The following is a 14,960-nucleotide window of genomic DNA, read 5'->3' on the forward strand; positions in this document are numbered from 1 at the left end:
CAGACACCTACACTACACAATGTTATTTAACCTCCAGACACCTACAGTACACTACACAATGTTATTTAACCTCCAGACACCTACAGTACACTACACAATGTTATTTAACCTCCAGACACCTACAGTACACTACACAATGTTATTTAACCTCCAGACACCTACAGTACACTACACAATGTTATTTAACCTCCAGACACCTACAGTACACTACACAATGTTATTTAACCTCCAGACACCTACAGTACACTACACAATGTTATTTAACCTCCAGACACCTACAGTACACTACACAATGTTATTTAACCTCCAGACACCTACAGTACACTACACAATGTTATTTAACCTCCAGACACCTACAGTACACTACACAATGTTATTTAACCTCCAGACACCTACAGTACACTACACAATGTTATTTAACCTCCAGACACCTACAGTACACTACACAATGTTATTTAACCTCCAGACACCTACAGTACACTACACAATGTTATTTAACCTCCAGACACCTACACTACACAATGTTATTTAACCTCCAGACACACAGTTACAATGTTATTTAACCTCCAGACACCTACAGTACACTACAATGTTATGTAACCTCCAGACACCTACAGTACACACACAATGTTATTTAACCTCCAGACACCTACAGTACACTACACAATGTTATTTAACCTCCAGACACACAGTACACTACACAATGTTATTTAACCTCCAGACACCTACAGTACACAAATGTTATTTAACCTCCAGACACCTACAGTACACTACACAATGTTATTTAACCTCCAGACACCTACAGTACACTACACAATGTTATTTAACCTCCAGACACCTACAGTACACTACACAATGTTATGTAACTAGACACACAGTATGTTATTTAACCTCCAGACACCTACAGTACACTACACAATGTTATTTAACCTCCAGACACCTACAGTACACTACACAATGTTATTTAACCTCCAGACACCTACAGTACACTACACAATGTTATTTAACCTCCAGACACCTACAGTACACTACACAATGTTATTTAACCTCCAGACACCTACAGTACACTACACAATGTTATTTAACCTCCAGACACCTACAGTTACAACCTAGACACACTATGTTATGTAACCTCCAGACACCTACAGTACACTACACAATGTTATTTAACCTCCAGACACCTACAGTACACTACACAATGTTATTTAACCTCCAGACACCTACAGTACACTACACAATGTTATTTAACCTCCAGACACACTACACACAATGTTATTTAACCTGCAGACACCTACAGTACACTACACAATGTTATTTAACCTCCAGACACCTACAGTACACTACACAATGTTATTTAACCTCCAGACACCTACAGTACACTACACAATGTTATTTAACCTCCAGACACCTACAGTACACTACACAATGTTATTTAACCTCCAGACACCTACAGTACACTACACAATGTTATTTAACCTCAGACACCTACAGTACACTACACAATGTTATTTAACCTCCAGACACCTACAGTACACTACACAATGTTATTTAACCTCCAGACACCTACAGTTATTTAACCTCCAGACACCTACACACAATGTTATTTAACCTCCAGACACCTACAGTACACTACACAATGTTATTTAACCTCCAGACACCTACAGTACACTACACAATGTTATTTAACCTCCAGACACCTACAGTACACTACACAATGTTATTTAACCTCCAGACACCTACAGTACACTACACAATGTTATTTAACCTCCAGACACCTACAGTACACTACACAATGTTATTTAACCTCCAGACACCTACAGTACACTACACAATGTTATTTAACCTCCAGACACCTACAGTGTTATTTAACCTCCAGACACCTACAGTACACTAACAATGTTATTTAACCTCCAGACACCTACAGTACACTACACAATGTTATTTAACCTCCAGACACCTACAGTACACTACACAATGTTATTTAACCTCCAGACACCTACAGTACACTACACAATGTTATTTAACCTCCAGACACCTACAGTACACTACACAATGTTATTTAACCTCCAGACACACTACACAATGTTATTTAACCTCCAGACACCTACAGTACACTACACAATGTTATTTAACCTCCTAGACACTACACAATGTTATGTAGACACCTACAGTACACTACACAATGTTATTTAACCTCCAGACACCTACACTACACAATGTTATTTAACCTCCAGACACACTACACAAACCTGTACAGTACACTATGTTATAACCTCCAGACACCTACAGTACACTACACAATGTTATTTAACCTCCAGACACCTACAGTACACTACACAATGTTATTTAACCTCCAGACACCTACAGTACACTACACAATGTTATTTAACCTCCAGACACCTACAGTACACTACACAATGTTATTTAACCTCCAGACACCTACAGTACACTACACAATGTTATTTAACCTCCAGACACCTACAGTACACTACACAATGTTATTTAACCTCCAGACACCTACAGTACACTACACAATGTTATTTAACCTCCAGACACCTACAGTACACTACACAATGTTATTTAACCTCCAGACACCTACAGTACACTACACAATGTTATTTAACCTCCAGACACCTACAGTACACTACACAATGTTATTTAACCTCCAGACACCTACAGTACACTACACAATGTTATTTAACCTCCAGACACCTACAGTACACTACACAATGTTATTTAACCTCCAGACACCTACAGTACACTACACAATGTTATGTAACCTCCAGACACCTACAGTTATTTAACCTCCAGACACAATGTTATGTAACCTCCAGACACCTACAGTACACTACACAATGTTATTTAACCTCCAGACACCTACAGTACACTATGTTATTTAACCTCCAGACACCTACAGTACACTACACAATGTTATTTAACCTCCAGACACCTACAGTACACTACACAATGTTATTTAACCTCCAGACACCTACAGTACACTACACAATGTTATTTAACCTCCAGACACAGTACACTACACAATGTTATTTAACCTCCAGACACCTACAGTACACTACACAATGTTATTTAACCTCCAGACACCTACAGTACACTACACAATGTTATTTAACCTCCAGACACCTACAGTACACTACACAATGTTATTTAACCTCCAGACACCTACAGTACACTACACAATGTTATTTAACCTCCAGACACCTACAGTACACAGACACCTACAGACACACAGTACACTACAATGTTATTTAACCTCCAGACACCTACAGTACACTACACAATGTTATTTAACCTCCAGACACCTACAGTACACTACACAATGTTATTTAACCTCCAGACACCTACAGTACACTGTTATTTAACCTCCAGACACCTACAGTATGTTGTTATTTAACCTCCAGACACCTACAGTACACTACACAATGTTATTTAACCTCCAGACACCTACAGTACACTACACAATGTTATTTAACCTCCAGACACCTACAGTACACTACACAATGTTATTTAACCTCCAGACACCTACAGTAACACAATGTTATTTAACCTCAGACACCTACAGTACACTACACAATGTTATTTAACCTCCAGACACCTACAGTACACTACACAATGTTATGTAACCTCCAGACACCTACAGTACACTACACAATGTTATTTAACCTCCAGACACCTACAGTACACTACACAATGTTATTTAACCTCCAGACACCTACAGTACACTACACAATGTTATTTAACCTCCAGACACCTACAGTACACTACACAATGTTATTTAACCTCCAGACACCTACAGTACACTACACAATGTTATTTAACCTCACCTACAGACACCTACAGTATTTAACACACACTACACAATGTTATTTAACCTCCAGACACCTACAGTACACTACACAATGTTATTTAACCTCCAGACACCTACAGTACACTACACAATGTTATTTAACCTCCAGACACCTACAGTACACTACACAATGTTATTTAACCTCCAGACACCTACAGTACACTACACAATGTTATGTAACCTCCAGACACCTACAGTACACTACACAATGTTATTTAACCTCCAGACACCTACAGTACACTACACAATGTTATTTAACCTCCAGACACCTACAGTTACACTACACAATGTTATTTAACCTCCAGACACCTACAGTACACTACACAATGTTATTTAACCTCCAGACACCTACAGTACACTGTTATTTAACAGATGTTATTGTAACCTCCAGACACCTACAGTACACTACACAATGTTATTTAACCTCCAGACACCTACAGTACACTACACAATGTTATTTAACCTCCAGACACCTACAGTACACTACACAATGTTATTTAACCTCCAGACACCTACAGTACACTGCACAATGTTATTTAACCTCAGACACCTACAGTACACAATGTTATTTAACCTGCAGACAATGTTATTTAACCTCCAGACACCTACAGTACACTACACAATGTTATGTAACCTCCAGACACCTACAGTACACTACACAATGTTATTTAACCTCCAGACACCTACAGTACACTACACAATGTTATTTAACCTCCAGACACCTACAGTACACTACACAATGTTATTTAACCTCCAGACACCTACAGTACACTACACAATGTTATTTAACCTCCAGACACCTACAGTACACTACACAATGTTATTTAACCTCCAGACACCTACAGTACACTACACAATGTTATGTAACCTCCAGACACCTACAGTACACACAATGTTATTTAACCTCCAGACACCTACAGTACACTACACAATGTTATTTAACCTGCAGACACCACAATGTTATTTAACCTCCAGACACCTACACTACACAATGTTATTTAACCACCTCACAGACACACTACAGTACACTACACAATGTTATTTAACCTCCAGACACCTACACTACACAATGTTATTTAACCTCCAGACACCTACAGTACACTATGTTATTTAACCTCCAGACACCTACAGTAACCTCCAGACACTACACAATGTTATTTAACCTCCAGACACCTACAGTACACTACACAATGTTATTTAACCTCCAGACACCTACAGTACACTACACAATGTTATGTAACCTCCAGACACCTACAGTACACTACACAATGTTATTTAACCTCCAGACACCTACAGTACACTACACAATGTTATTTAACCTCCAGACACCTACAGTACACTACACAATGTTATTTAACCTCCAGACACCTACAGTACACTACACAATGTTATTTAACCTGCAGACACCTACAGTACACTACACAATGTTATTTAACCTCCAGACACCTACAGTACACTACACAATGTTATTTAACCTCCAGACACCTACAGTACACTACACAATGTTATTTAACCTCCAGACACCTACAGTACACTACACAATGTTATTTAACCTCCAGACACCTACAGTACACTGCACAATGTTATTTAACCTCCAGACACCTACAGTACACTACACAATGTTATTTAACCTCCAGACACACTACACAATGTTATGTAACCTCCAGACACCTACAGTACACTACACAATGTTATTTAACCTCCAGACACCTACAGTACACTACACAATGTTATTTAACCTCCAGACACCTACAGTACACTACACAATGTTATTTAACCTCCAGACACACTACACAATGTTATTTAACCTCCAGACACCTACAGTACACTACACAATGTTATTTAACCTCCAGACACCTACAGTACACTACACAATGTTATTTAACCTGCAGACACCTACAGTACACTACACAATGTTATTTATCCTCCAGACACACTACACAATGTTATTTAACCTCCAGACACACTACACTGCACAATGTTATTTAACCTGCAGACACCTACAGTACACTACACAATGTTATTTAACCTCCAGACACACTACACTGCACAATGTTATTTAACCTGCAGACACCTACAGTACACTACACAATGTTATTTAACCTCCAGACACCTACAGTACACTACACAATGTTATTTAACCTCCAGACACCTACAGTACACTACACAATGTTATTTAACCTCCAGACACCTACAGTACACTACACAATGTTATGTAACCTCCAGACACCTACAGTACACTACACAATGTTATTTAACCTCCAGACACCTACACACTACACAATGTTATTTAACCTCCAGACACCTACAGTACACTACACAATGTTATTTAACCTCCAGACACCTACAGTACACTACACAATGTTATTTAACCTCCAGACACCTACAGTACACTACACAATGTTATGTAACCTCCAGACACACTACACAATGTTATTTAACCTCCAGACACCTACAGTACACTACACAATGTTATTTAACCTCCAGACACCTACAGTACACTACACAATGTTATTTAACCTCCAGACACCTACAGTACACTACACAATGTTATTTAACCTCCAGACACCTACAGTACACTACACAATGTTATTTAACCTCCAGACACCTACAGTACACTACACAATGTTATGTAACCTCCAGACACCTACAGTACACTACACAATGTTATGTAACCTCCAGACACACTACACAATGTTATTTAACCTCCAGACACCTACAGTACACTACACAATGTTATTTAACCTCCAGACACCTACAGTACACTACACAATGTTATTTAACCTCCAGACACACTACACTGCACAATGTTATTTAACCTGCAGACACCTACAGTACACTACACAATGTTATTTAACCTCCAGACACCTACAGTACACTACACAATGTTATTTAACCTCCAGACACCTACAGTACACTGCAGACACCTACAGTACACTACACAATGTTATTTAACCTCCAGACACCTACAGTACACTACACAATGTTATTTAACCTCCAGACACCTACAGTACACTACACAATGTTATTTAACCTCCAGACACCTACAGTACACTACACAATGTTATGTAACCTCCAGACACACAGTACACTACAAATGTTATTTAACCTCCAGACACCTACAGTACACTACACAATGTTATTTAACCTCCAGACACCTACAGTACACTACACAATGTTATGTAACCTCCAGACACACTACACAATGTTATTTAACCTCCAGACACCTACAGTACACTACACAATGTTATGTAACCTCCAGACACCTACAGTACACTACACAATGTTATTTAACCTCCAGACACCTACAGTACACTACACAATGTTATTTAACCTCCAGACACACTACACTACACAATGTTATTTAACCTCCAGACACCTACAGTACACTACACAATGTTATTTAACCTCCAGACACCTACAGTACACTACACAATGTTATTTAACCTCCAGACACCTACAGTACACTACACAATGTTATTTAACCTCCAGACACCTACAGTACACTACACAATGTTATTTAACCTCCAGACACCTACAGTACACTACACAATGTTATGTAACCTCCAGACACACTACACAATGTTATTTAACCTCCAGACACCTACAGTACACTACACAATGTTATTTAACCTCCAGACACCTACAGTACACTACACAATGTTATTTAACCTCCAGACACCTACAGTACACTACACAATGTTATGTAACCTCCAGACACCTACAGTACACTACACAATGTTATTTAACCTCCAGACACCTACAGTACACTACACAATGTTATTTAACCTCCAGACACACTACACAATGTTATTTAACCTCCAGACACCTACAGTACACTACACAATGTTATTTAACCTCCAGACACCTACAGTACACTACACAATGTTATGTAACCTCCAGACACCTACAGTACACTACACAATGTTATTTAACCTCCAGACACCTACAGTACACTACACAATGTTATTTAACCTCCAGACACCTACAGTACACTACACAATGTTATTTAACCTCCAGACACCTACAGTACACTACACAATGTTATTTAACCTCCAGACACCTACAGTACACTACACAATGTTATGTAACCTCCAGACACCTACAGTACACTACACAATGTTATTTAACCTCCAGACACCTACAGTACACTACACAATGTTATGTAACCTCCAGACACCTACAGTACACTACACAATGTTATGTAACCTCCAGACACCTACAGTACACTACACAATGTTATTTAACCTCCAGACACACTACACAATGTTATTTAACCTCCAGACACCTACAGTACACTACACAATGTTATTTAACCTCCAGACACCTACAGTACACTACACAATGTTATTTAACCTCCAGACACCTACAGTACACTACACAATGTTATTTAACCTCCAGACACCTACAGTACACTACACAATGTTATTTAACCTCCAGACACCTACAGTACACTACACAATGTTATGTAACCTCCAGACACACTACACAACAATGTTATTTAACCTCCAGACACCTACAGTACACTACACAATGTTATTTAACCTCCAGACACCTACAGTACACTACACAATGTTATTTAACCTCCAGACACCTACAGTACACTACACAATGTTATTTAACCTCCAGACACCTACAGTACACTACACAATGTTATTTAACCTCCAGACACCTACAGTACACTACACAATGTTATGTAACCTCCAGACACACTACACAATGTTATTTAACCTCCAGACACCTACAGTACACTACACAATGTTATTTAACCTCCAGACACCTACAGTACACTACACAATGTTATTTAACCTCCAGACACCTACAGTACACTACACAATGTTATTTAACCTCCAGACACCTACAGTACACTACACAATGTTATTTAACCTCCAGACACCTACAGTACACTACACAATGTTATTTAACCTCCAGACACCTACAGTACACTACACAATGTTATTTAACCTCCAGACACACTACACTGCACAATGTTATTTAACCTGCAGACACCTACAGTACACTACACAATGTTATTTAACCTCCAGACACCTACAGTACACTACACAATGTTATTTAACCTCCAGACACCTACAGTACACTACACAATGTTATTTAACCTCCAGACACACTACACTGCACAATGTTATTTAACCTGCAGACACCTACAGTACACTACACAATGTTATTTAACCTCCAGACACACTACACTGCACAATGTTATTTAACCTGCAGACACCTACAGTACACTACACAATGTTATTTAACCTCCAGACACCTACAGTACACTACACAATGTTATTTAACCTCCAGACACCTACAGTACACTACACAATGTTATTTAACCTCCAGACACCTACAGTACACTACACAATGTTATTTAACCTCCAGACACCTACAGTACACAATGTTATTTAACCTCCAGACACCTACAGTACACTACACAATGTTATGTAACCTCCAGACACCTACAGTACACTACACAATGTTATGTAACCTCCAGACACACTACACAATGTTATTTAACCTCCAGACACCTACAGTACACTACACAATGTTATGTAACCTCCAGACACCTACAGTACACTACACAATGTTATTTAACCTCCAGACACCTACAGTACACTACACAATGTTATGTAACCTCCAGACACCTACAGTACACTACACAATGTTATTTAACCTCCAGACACCTACAGTACACTACACAATGTTATTTAACCTCCAGACACCTACAGTACACTACACAATGTTATTTAACCTCCAGACACCTACAGTACACTACACAATGTTATTTAACCTCCAGACACCTACAGTACACTACACAATGTTATTTAACCTCCAGACACCTACAGTACACTACACAATGTTATGTAACCTCCAGACACCTACAGTACACTACACAATGTTATGTAACCTCCAGACACACTACACAATGTTATGTAACCTCCAGACACACTACACAATGTTATTTAACCTCCAGACACCTACAGTACACTACACAATGTTATTTAACCTCCAGACACCTACAGTACACTACACAATGTTATTTAACCTCCAGACACACTACACAATGTTATTTAACCTCCAGACACCTACAGTACACTACACAATGTTATGTAACCTCCAGACACCTACAGTACACTACACAATGTTATGTAACCTCCAGACACACTACACAATGTTATTTAACCTCCAGACACCTACAGTACACTACACAATGTTATTTAACCTCCAGACACACTACACAATGTTATGTAACCTCCAGACACCTACAGTACACTACACAATGTTATTTAACCTCCAGACACACTACACACTGTTGTTATTTAACCTCCAGACACCTACAGTACACTACACAATGTTATTTAACCTCCAGACACCTACAGTACACTACACAATGTTATTTAACCTCCAGACACCTACAGTACACTACACAATGTTATTTAACCTCCAGACACCTACAGTACACTACACAATGTTATTTAACCTCCAGACACCTACAGTACACTACACAATGTTATTAACCTCCAGACACACTACACAATGTTATTTAACCTCCAGACACCTACAGTACACTACACAATGTTATTTAACCTCCAGACACACTACACTGCACAATGTTATGTAACCTGCAGACACCTACAGTACACTACACAATGTTATTTAACCTCCAGACACCTACAGTACACTACACAATGTTATTTAACCTCCAGACACCTACAGTACACTACACAATGTTATTTAACCTCCAGACACCTACAGTACACTACACAATGTTATTTAACCTCCAGACACCTACAGTACACTACACAATGTTATTTAACCTCCAGACACCTACAGTACACTACACAATGTTATGTAACCTCCAGACACACTACACAATGTTATTTAACCTCCAGACACCTACAGTACACTACACAATGTTATTTAACCTCCAGACACCTACAGTACACTACACAATGTTATGTAACCTCCAGACACACTACACAATGTTATTTAACCTCCAGACACCTACAGTACACTACACAATGTTATGTAACCTCCAGACACACTACACAATGTTATTTAACCTCCAGACACCTACAGTACACTACACAATGTTATGTAACCTCAGACACCTACAGACACCTACAGTACACTACACAATGTTATTTAACCTCCAGACACCTACAGTACACTACACAATGTTATTTAACCTCCAGACACCTACAGTACACTACACAATGTTATTTAACCTCCAGACACCTACAGTACACTACACAATGTTATTTAACCTCCAGACACCTACAGTACACTACACAATGTTATTTAACCTCCAGACACCTACAGTACACTACACAATGTTATTTAACCTCCAGACACCTACAGTACACTACACAATGTTATGTAACCTCCAGACACACTACACAATGTTATTTAACCTCCAGACACCTACAGTACACTACACAATGTTATGTAACCTCCAGACACCTACAGTACACTACACAATGTTATGTAACCTCCAGACACACTACACAATGTTATTTAACCTCCAGACACCTACAGTACACTACACAATGTTATGTAACCTCCAGACACCTACAGTATACTACACAATGTTATGTAACCTCCAGACACCTACAGTACACTACACAATGTTATGTAACCTCCAGACACCTACAGTACACTACACAATGTTATGTAACCTCCAGACACCTACAGTACACTACACAATGTTATGTAACCTCCAGACACCTACAGTACACTACACAATGTTATTTAACCTCCAGACACCTACAGTACACTACACAATGTTATTTAACCTCCAGACACCTACAGTACACTACACAATGTTATTTAACCTCCAGACACCTACAGTACACTACACAATGTTATTTAACCTGCAGACACCTACAGTACACTACACAATGTTATTTAACCTCCAGACACGTACAGTACACTACACAATGTTACGTAACCTCCAGACACCTACAGTACACTACACAATGTTATGTAACCTCCAGACACCTACAGTACACTACACAATGTTATGTAACCTCCAGACACACTACACAATGTTATTTAACCTCCAGACACACTACACAATGTTATGTAACCTCCAGACACCTACAGTACACTACACAATGTTATTTAACCTCCAGACACCTACAGTACACTACACAATGTTATTTAACCTCCAGACACCTACAGTACACTACACAATGTTATTTAACCTCCAGACACCTACAGTACACTACACAATGTTATTTAACCTCCAGACACACTACACTGCACAATGTTATTTAACCTGCAGACACCTACAGTACACTACACAATGTTATTTAACCTCCAGACACCTACAGTACACTACACAATGTTATTTAACCTCCAGACACCTACAGTACACTACACAATGTTATTTAACCTCCAGACACACTACACAATGTTATTTAACCTCCAGACACCTACAGTACACTACACAATGTTATGTAACCTCCAGACACCTACAGTACACTACACAATGTTATTTAACCTCCAGACACCTACAGTACACTACACAATGTTATTTAACCTCCAGACACACTACACAATGTTATTTAACCTCCAGACACACTACACAATGTTATTTAACCTCCAGACACCTACAGTACACTACACAATGTTATTTAACCTCCAGACACCTACAGTACACTACACAATGTTATTTAACCTGCAGACACCTACAGTACACTACACAATGTTATTTAACCTCCAGACACCTACAGTACACTACACAATGTTATGTAACCTCCAGACACCTACAGTACACTACACAATGTTATTTAACCTCCAGACACCTACAGTACACTACACAATGTTATTTAACCTCCAGACACCTACAGTACACTACACAATGTTATGTAACCTCCAGACACCTACAGTACACTACACAATGTTATTTAACCTCCAGACACCTACAGTACACTACACAATGTTATGTAACCTCCAGACACCTACAGTACACTACACAATGTTATTTAACCTCCAGACACCTACAGTACACTACACAATGTTATTTAACCTCCAGACACACTACACAATGTTATGTAACCTCCAGACACACTACACAATGTTATTTAACCTCCAGACACACTACACAATGTTATGTAACCTCCAGACACCTACAGTATACTACACAATGTTATGTAACCTCCAGACACCTACAGTACACTACACAATGTTATTTAACCTGCAGACACCTACAGTACACTACACAATGTTATGTAACCTCCAGACACCTACAGTACACTACACAATGTTATTTAACCTCCAGACACCTACAGTACACTACACAATGTTATTTAACCTCCAGACACCTACAGTACACTACACAATGTTATTTAACCTCCAGACACCTACAGTACACTACACAATGTTATTTAACCTCCAGACACCTACAGTACACTACACAATGTTATTTAACCTCCAGACACCTACAGTACACTACACAATGTTATTTAACCTCCAGACACCTACAGTACACTACACAATGTTATGTAACCTCCAGACAACTACAGTACACTGTACAATGTTATGTAACCTCCAGACACCTACAGTACACTACACAATGTTATTTAACCTCCAGACACCTACAGTACACTACACAATGTTATTTAACCTCCAGACACCTACAGTACACTACACAATGTTATGTAACCTGCAGACACATACAGTACACTACACAATGTTATTTAACCTCCAGAACACCTACAGGGATATATTCTCAGGTACACCACACAACAACATGGCTGGTCCTTGAGGGGATAGTGTTCATTACACAGTCACCACGCTTAATGTTAACATGATAATCTCTGAATATTCGGCTTCCTTAATGTTCGGCTTCCTTAGTGTAAACCCAGGCGTCTGGCCCTCGCACATTATTCAGCTATTTAAAAATAGGAGATGTGAATTTACATGAGTTCATTTGATGTTTTTTTATACTTGCGGTTTAGCATAACTGTGATCTCGCATAGATTAACTGTTCGGCATAGACATAGACAAGGTCTCTGGATAGTAGTGTCATTGCAGTGAGGATTGTCTGCCAGAATAGAGCTGAGAGATTTATGTCTCATAGTTAGTCGTCCTATCCTCCCCCTACTTGTACCTCTTCTGTGGCTACTCTTGTTGTGTTCTGGTGTGTGATTGATTCCTGATTCCTGGTGCTGAATTGGAAAATGCATGCAGCCAGTTAATGAGGGAAGGTGAGGGGACAATGGTGTCAGAGTTATTCTGACACTGTGTGTCTTTTGAATGTGACATAAATATAATGTATGATGCCAAAGTGTGTGTGTACGCTGAAGTATTCATATGTTCACAGCATAGTATGTTTCTCTGTACAGTGAGGACAACCTTCAAGAGGACCTGTTTGACCAGATTCTGGTGGGACGACTGGACTTCCCTGCTCCCTACTGGGACAACGTCACGGACTCAGCCAAGGTAAACCACCACACACAGACACACCACCCCTGTCGCGTCAGCCCCCATTACATTTGGGTGGCAGCAATGAGGGGGTGGGAGGGTCCCGTTGAGATCTCCCGGAATGAAGGAGGCGGGAGTGAAGAAAGAGAGGGATGGTTTGGAAAGAGGAGATGCACACACACACACCATCTCTTCTTCTGTTCACACATCCCGTTCTCCTCTTTTATGCTCTCTCGCTCTCTTTCTCTGCCTCTCTCGCTCTCTTTCTCTGCCTCTCTTGCTCTCTTTCTCTGCCTCTCTCGCTCTCTTTCTCTGCCTCTCTCGCTCTCTTCCTCTGCCTCTCTCGCTCTCTTTCTCTGTCTCTCTCGCTCTCTTTCTCTGCCTCTTGCTCTCTCTGCCTCTCTTTCTCTGCCTCTCTTTCTCTACCTCTCTTTCACTCGCTCTCTCTGCCTCTCGCTCTTTCTCTCTGCCTCTTTCTCTGCCTCTCTCTCTTTCTCTGCCTCTCTCTTTCTCTGCCTCTCTCTTTCTCTGCCTCTCTCTTTCTCTGCCTCTCTCTCTCTCTGCCTCTCTCTCTCTCTGCCTCTCTCTCTCTCTCTGCCTCTCTCTCTTTCTCTGCCTCTCTCTCTTTCTCTGCCTCTCTCTTTCTTTCTCTCTCTCT

At 39.6% G+C, this 14,960-nt stretch overlaps 1 protein-coding gene across 3 annotated transcripts in view; it reads left to right on the forward strand.

Annotated features, from left to right (window-relative positions):
* The window catches only part of LOC115122917 (serine/threonine-protein kinase DCLK2-like), an 87,262-nt gene that overhangs the window by 64,378 nt on the left and 7,924 nt on the right, over window positions 1–14,960 (forward strand). For all 3 annotated transcript variants that reach the window (XM_065003913.1, XM_065003911.1, XM_065003912.1), the window contains exon 14: window positions 14,224–14,320. In XM_065003913.1, the coding sequence (XP_064859985.1) occupies window positions 14,224–14,320 (97 nt within the window). The remainder of the gene's footprint in view (window positions 1–14,223; window positions 14,321–14,960) is intronic.

The sequence above is a fragment of the Oncorhynchus nerka genome, linkage group LG18, assembly GCF_034236695.1.
Source record: "Oncorhynchus nerka isolate Pitt River linkage group LG18, Oner_Uvic_2.0, whole genome shotgun sequence".
Lineage (NCBI taxonomy): Eukaryota > Metazoa > Chordata > Actinopteri > Salmoniformes > Salmonidae > Oncorhynchus > Oncorhynchus nerka.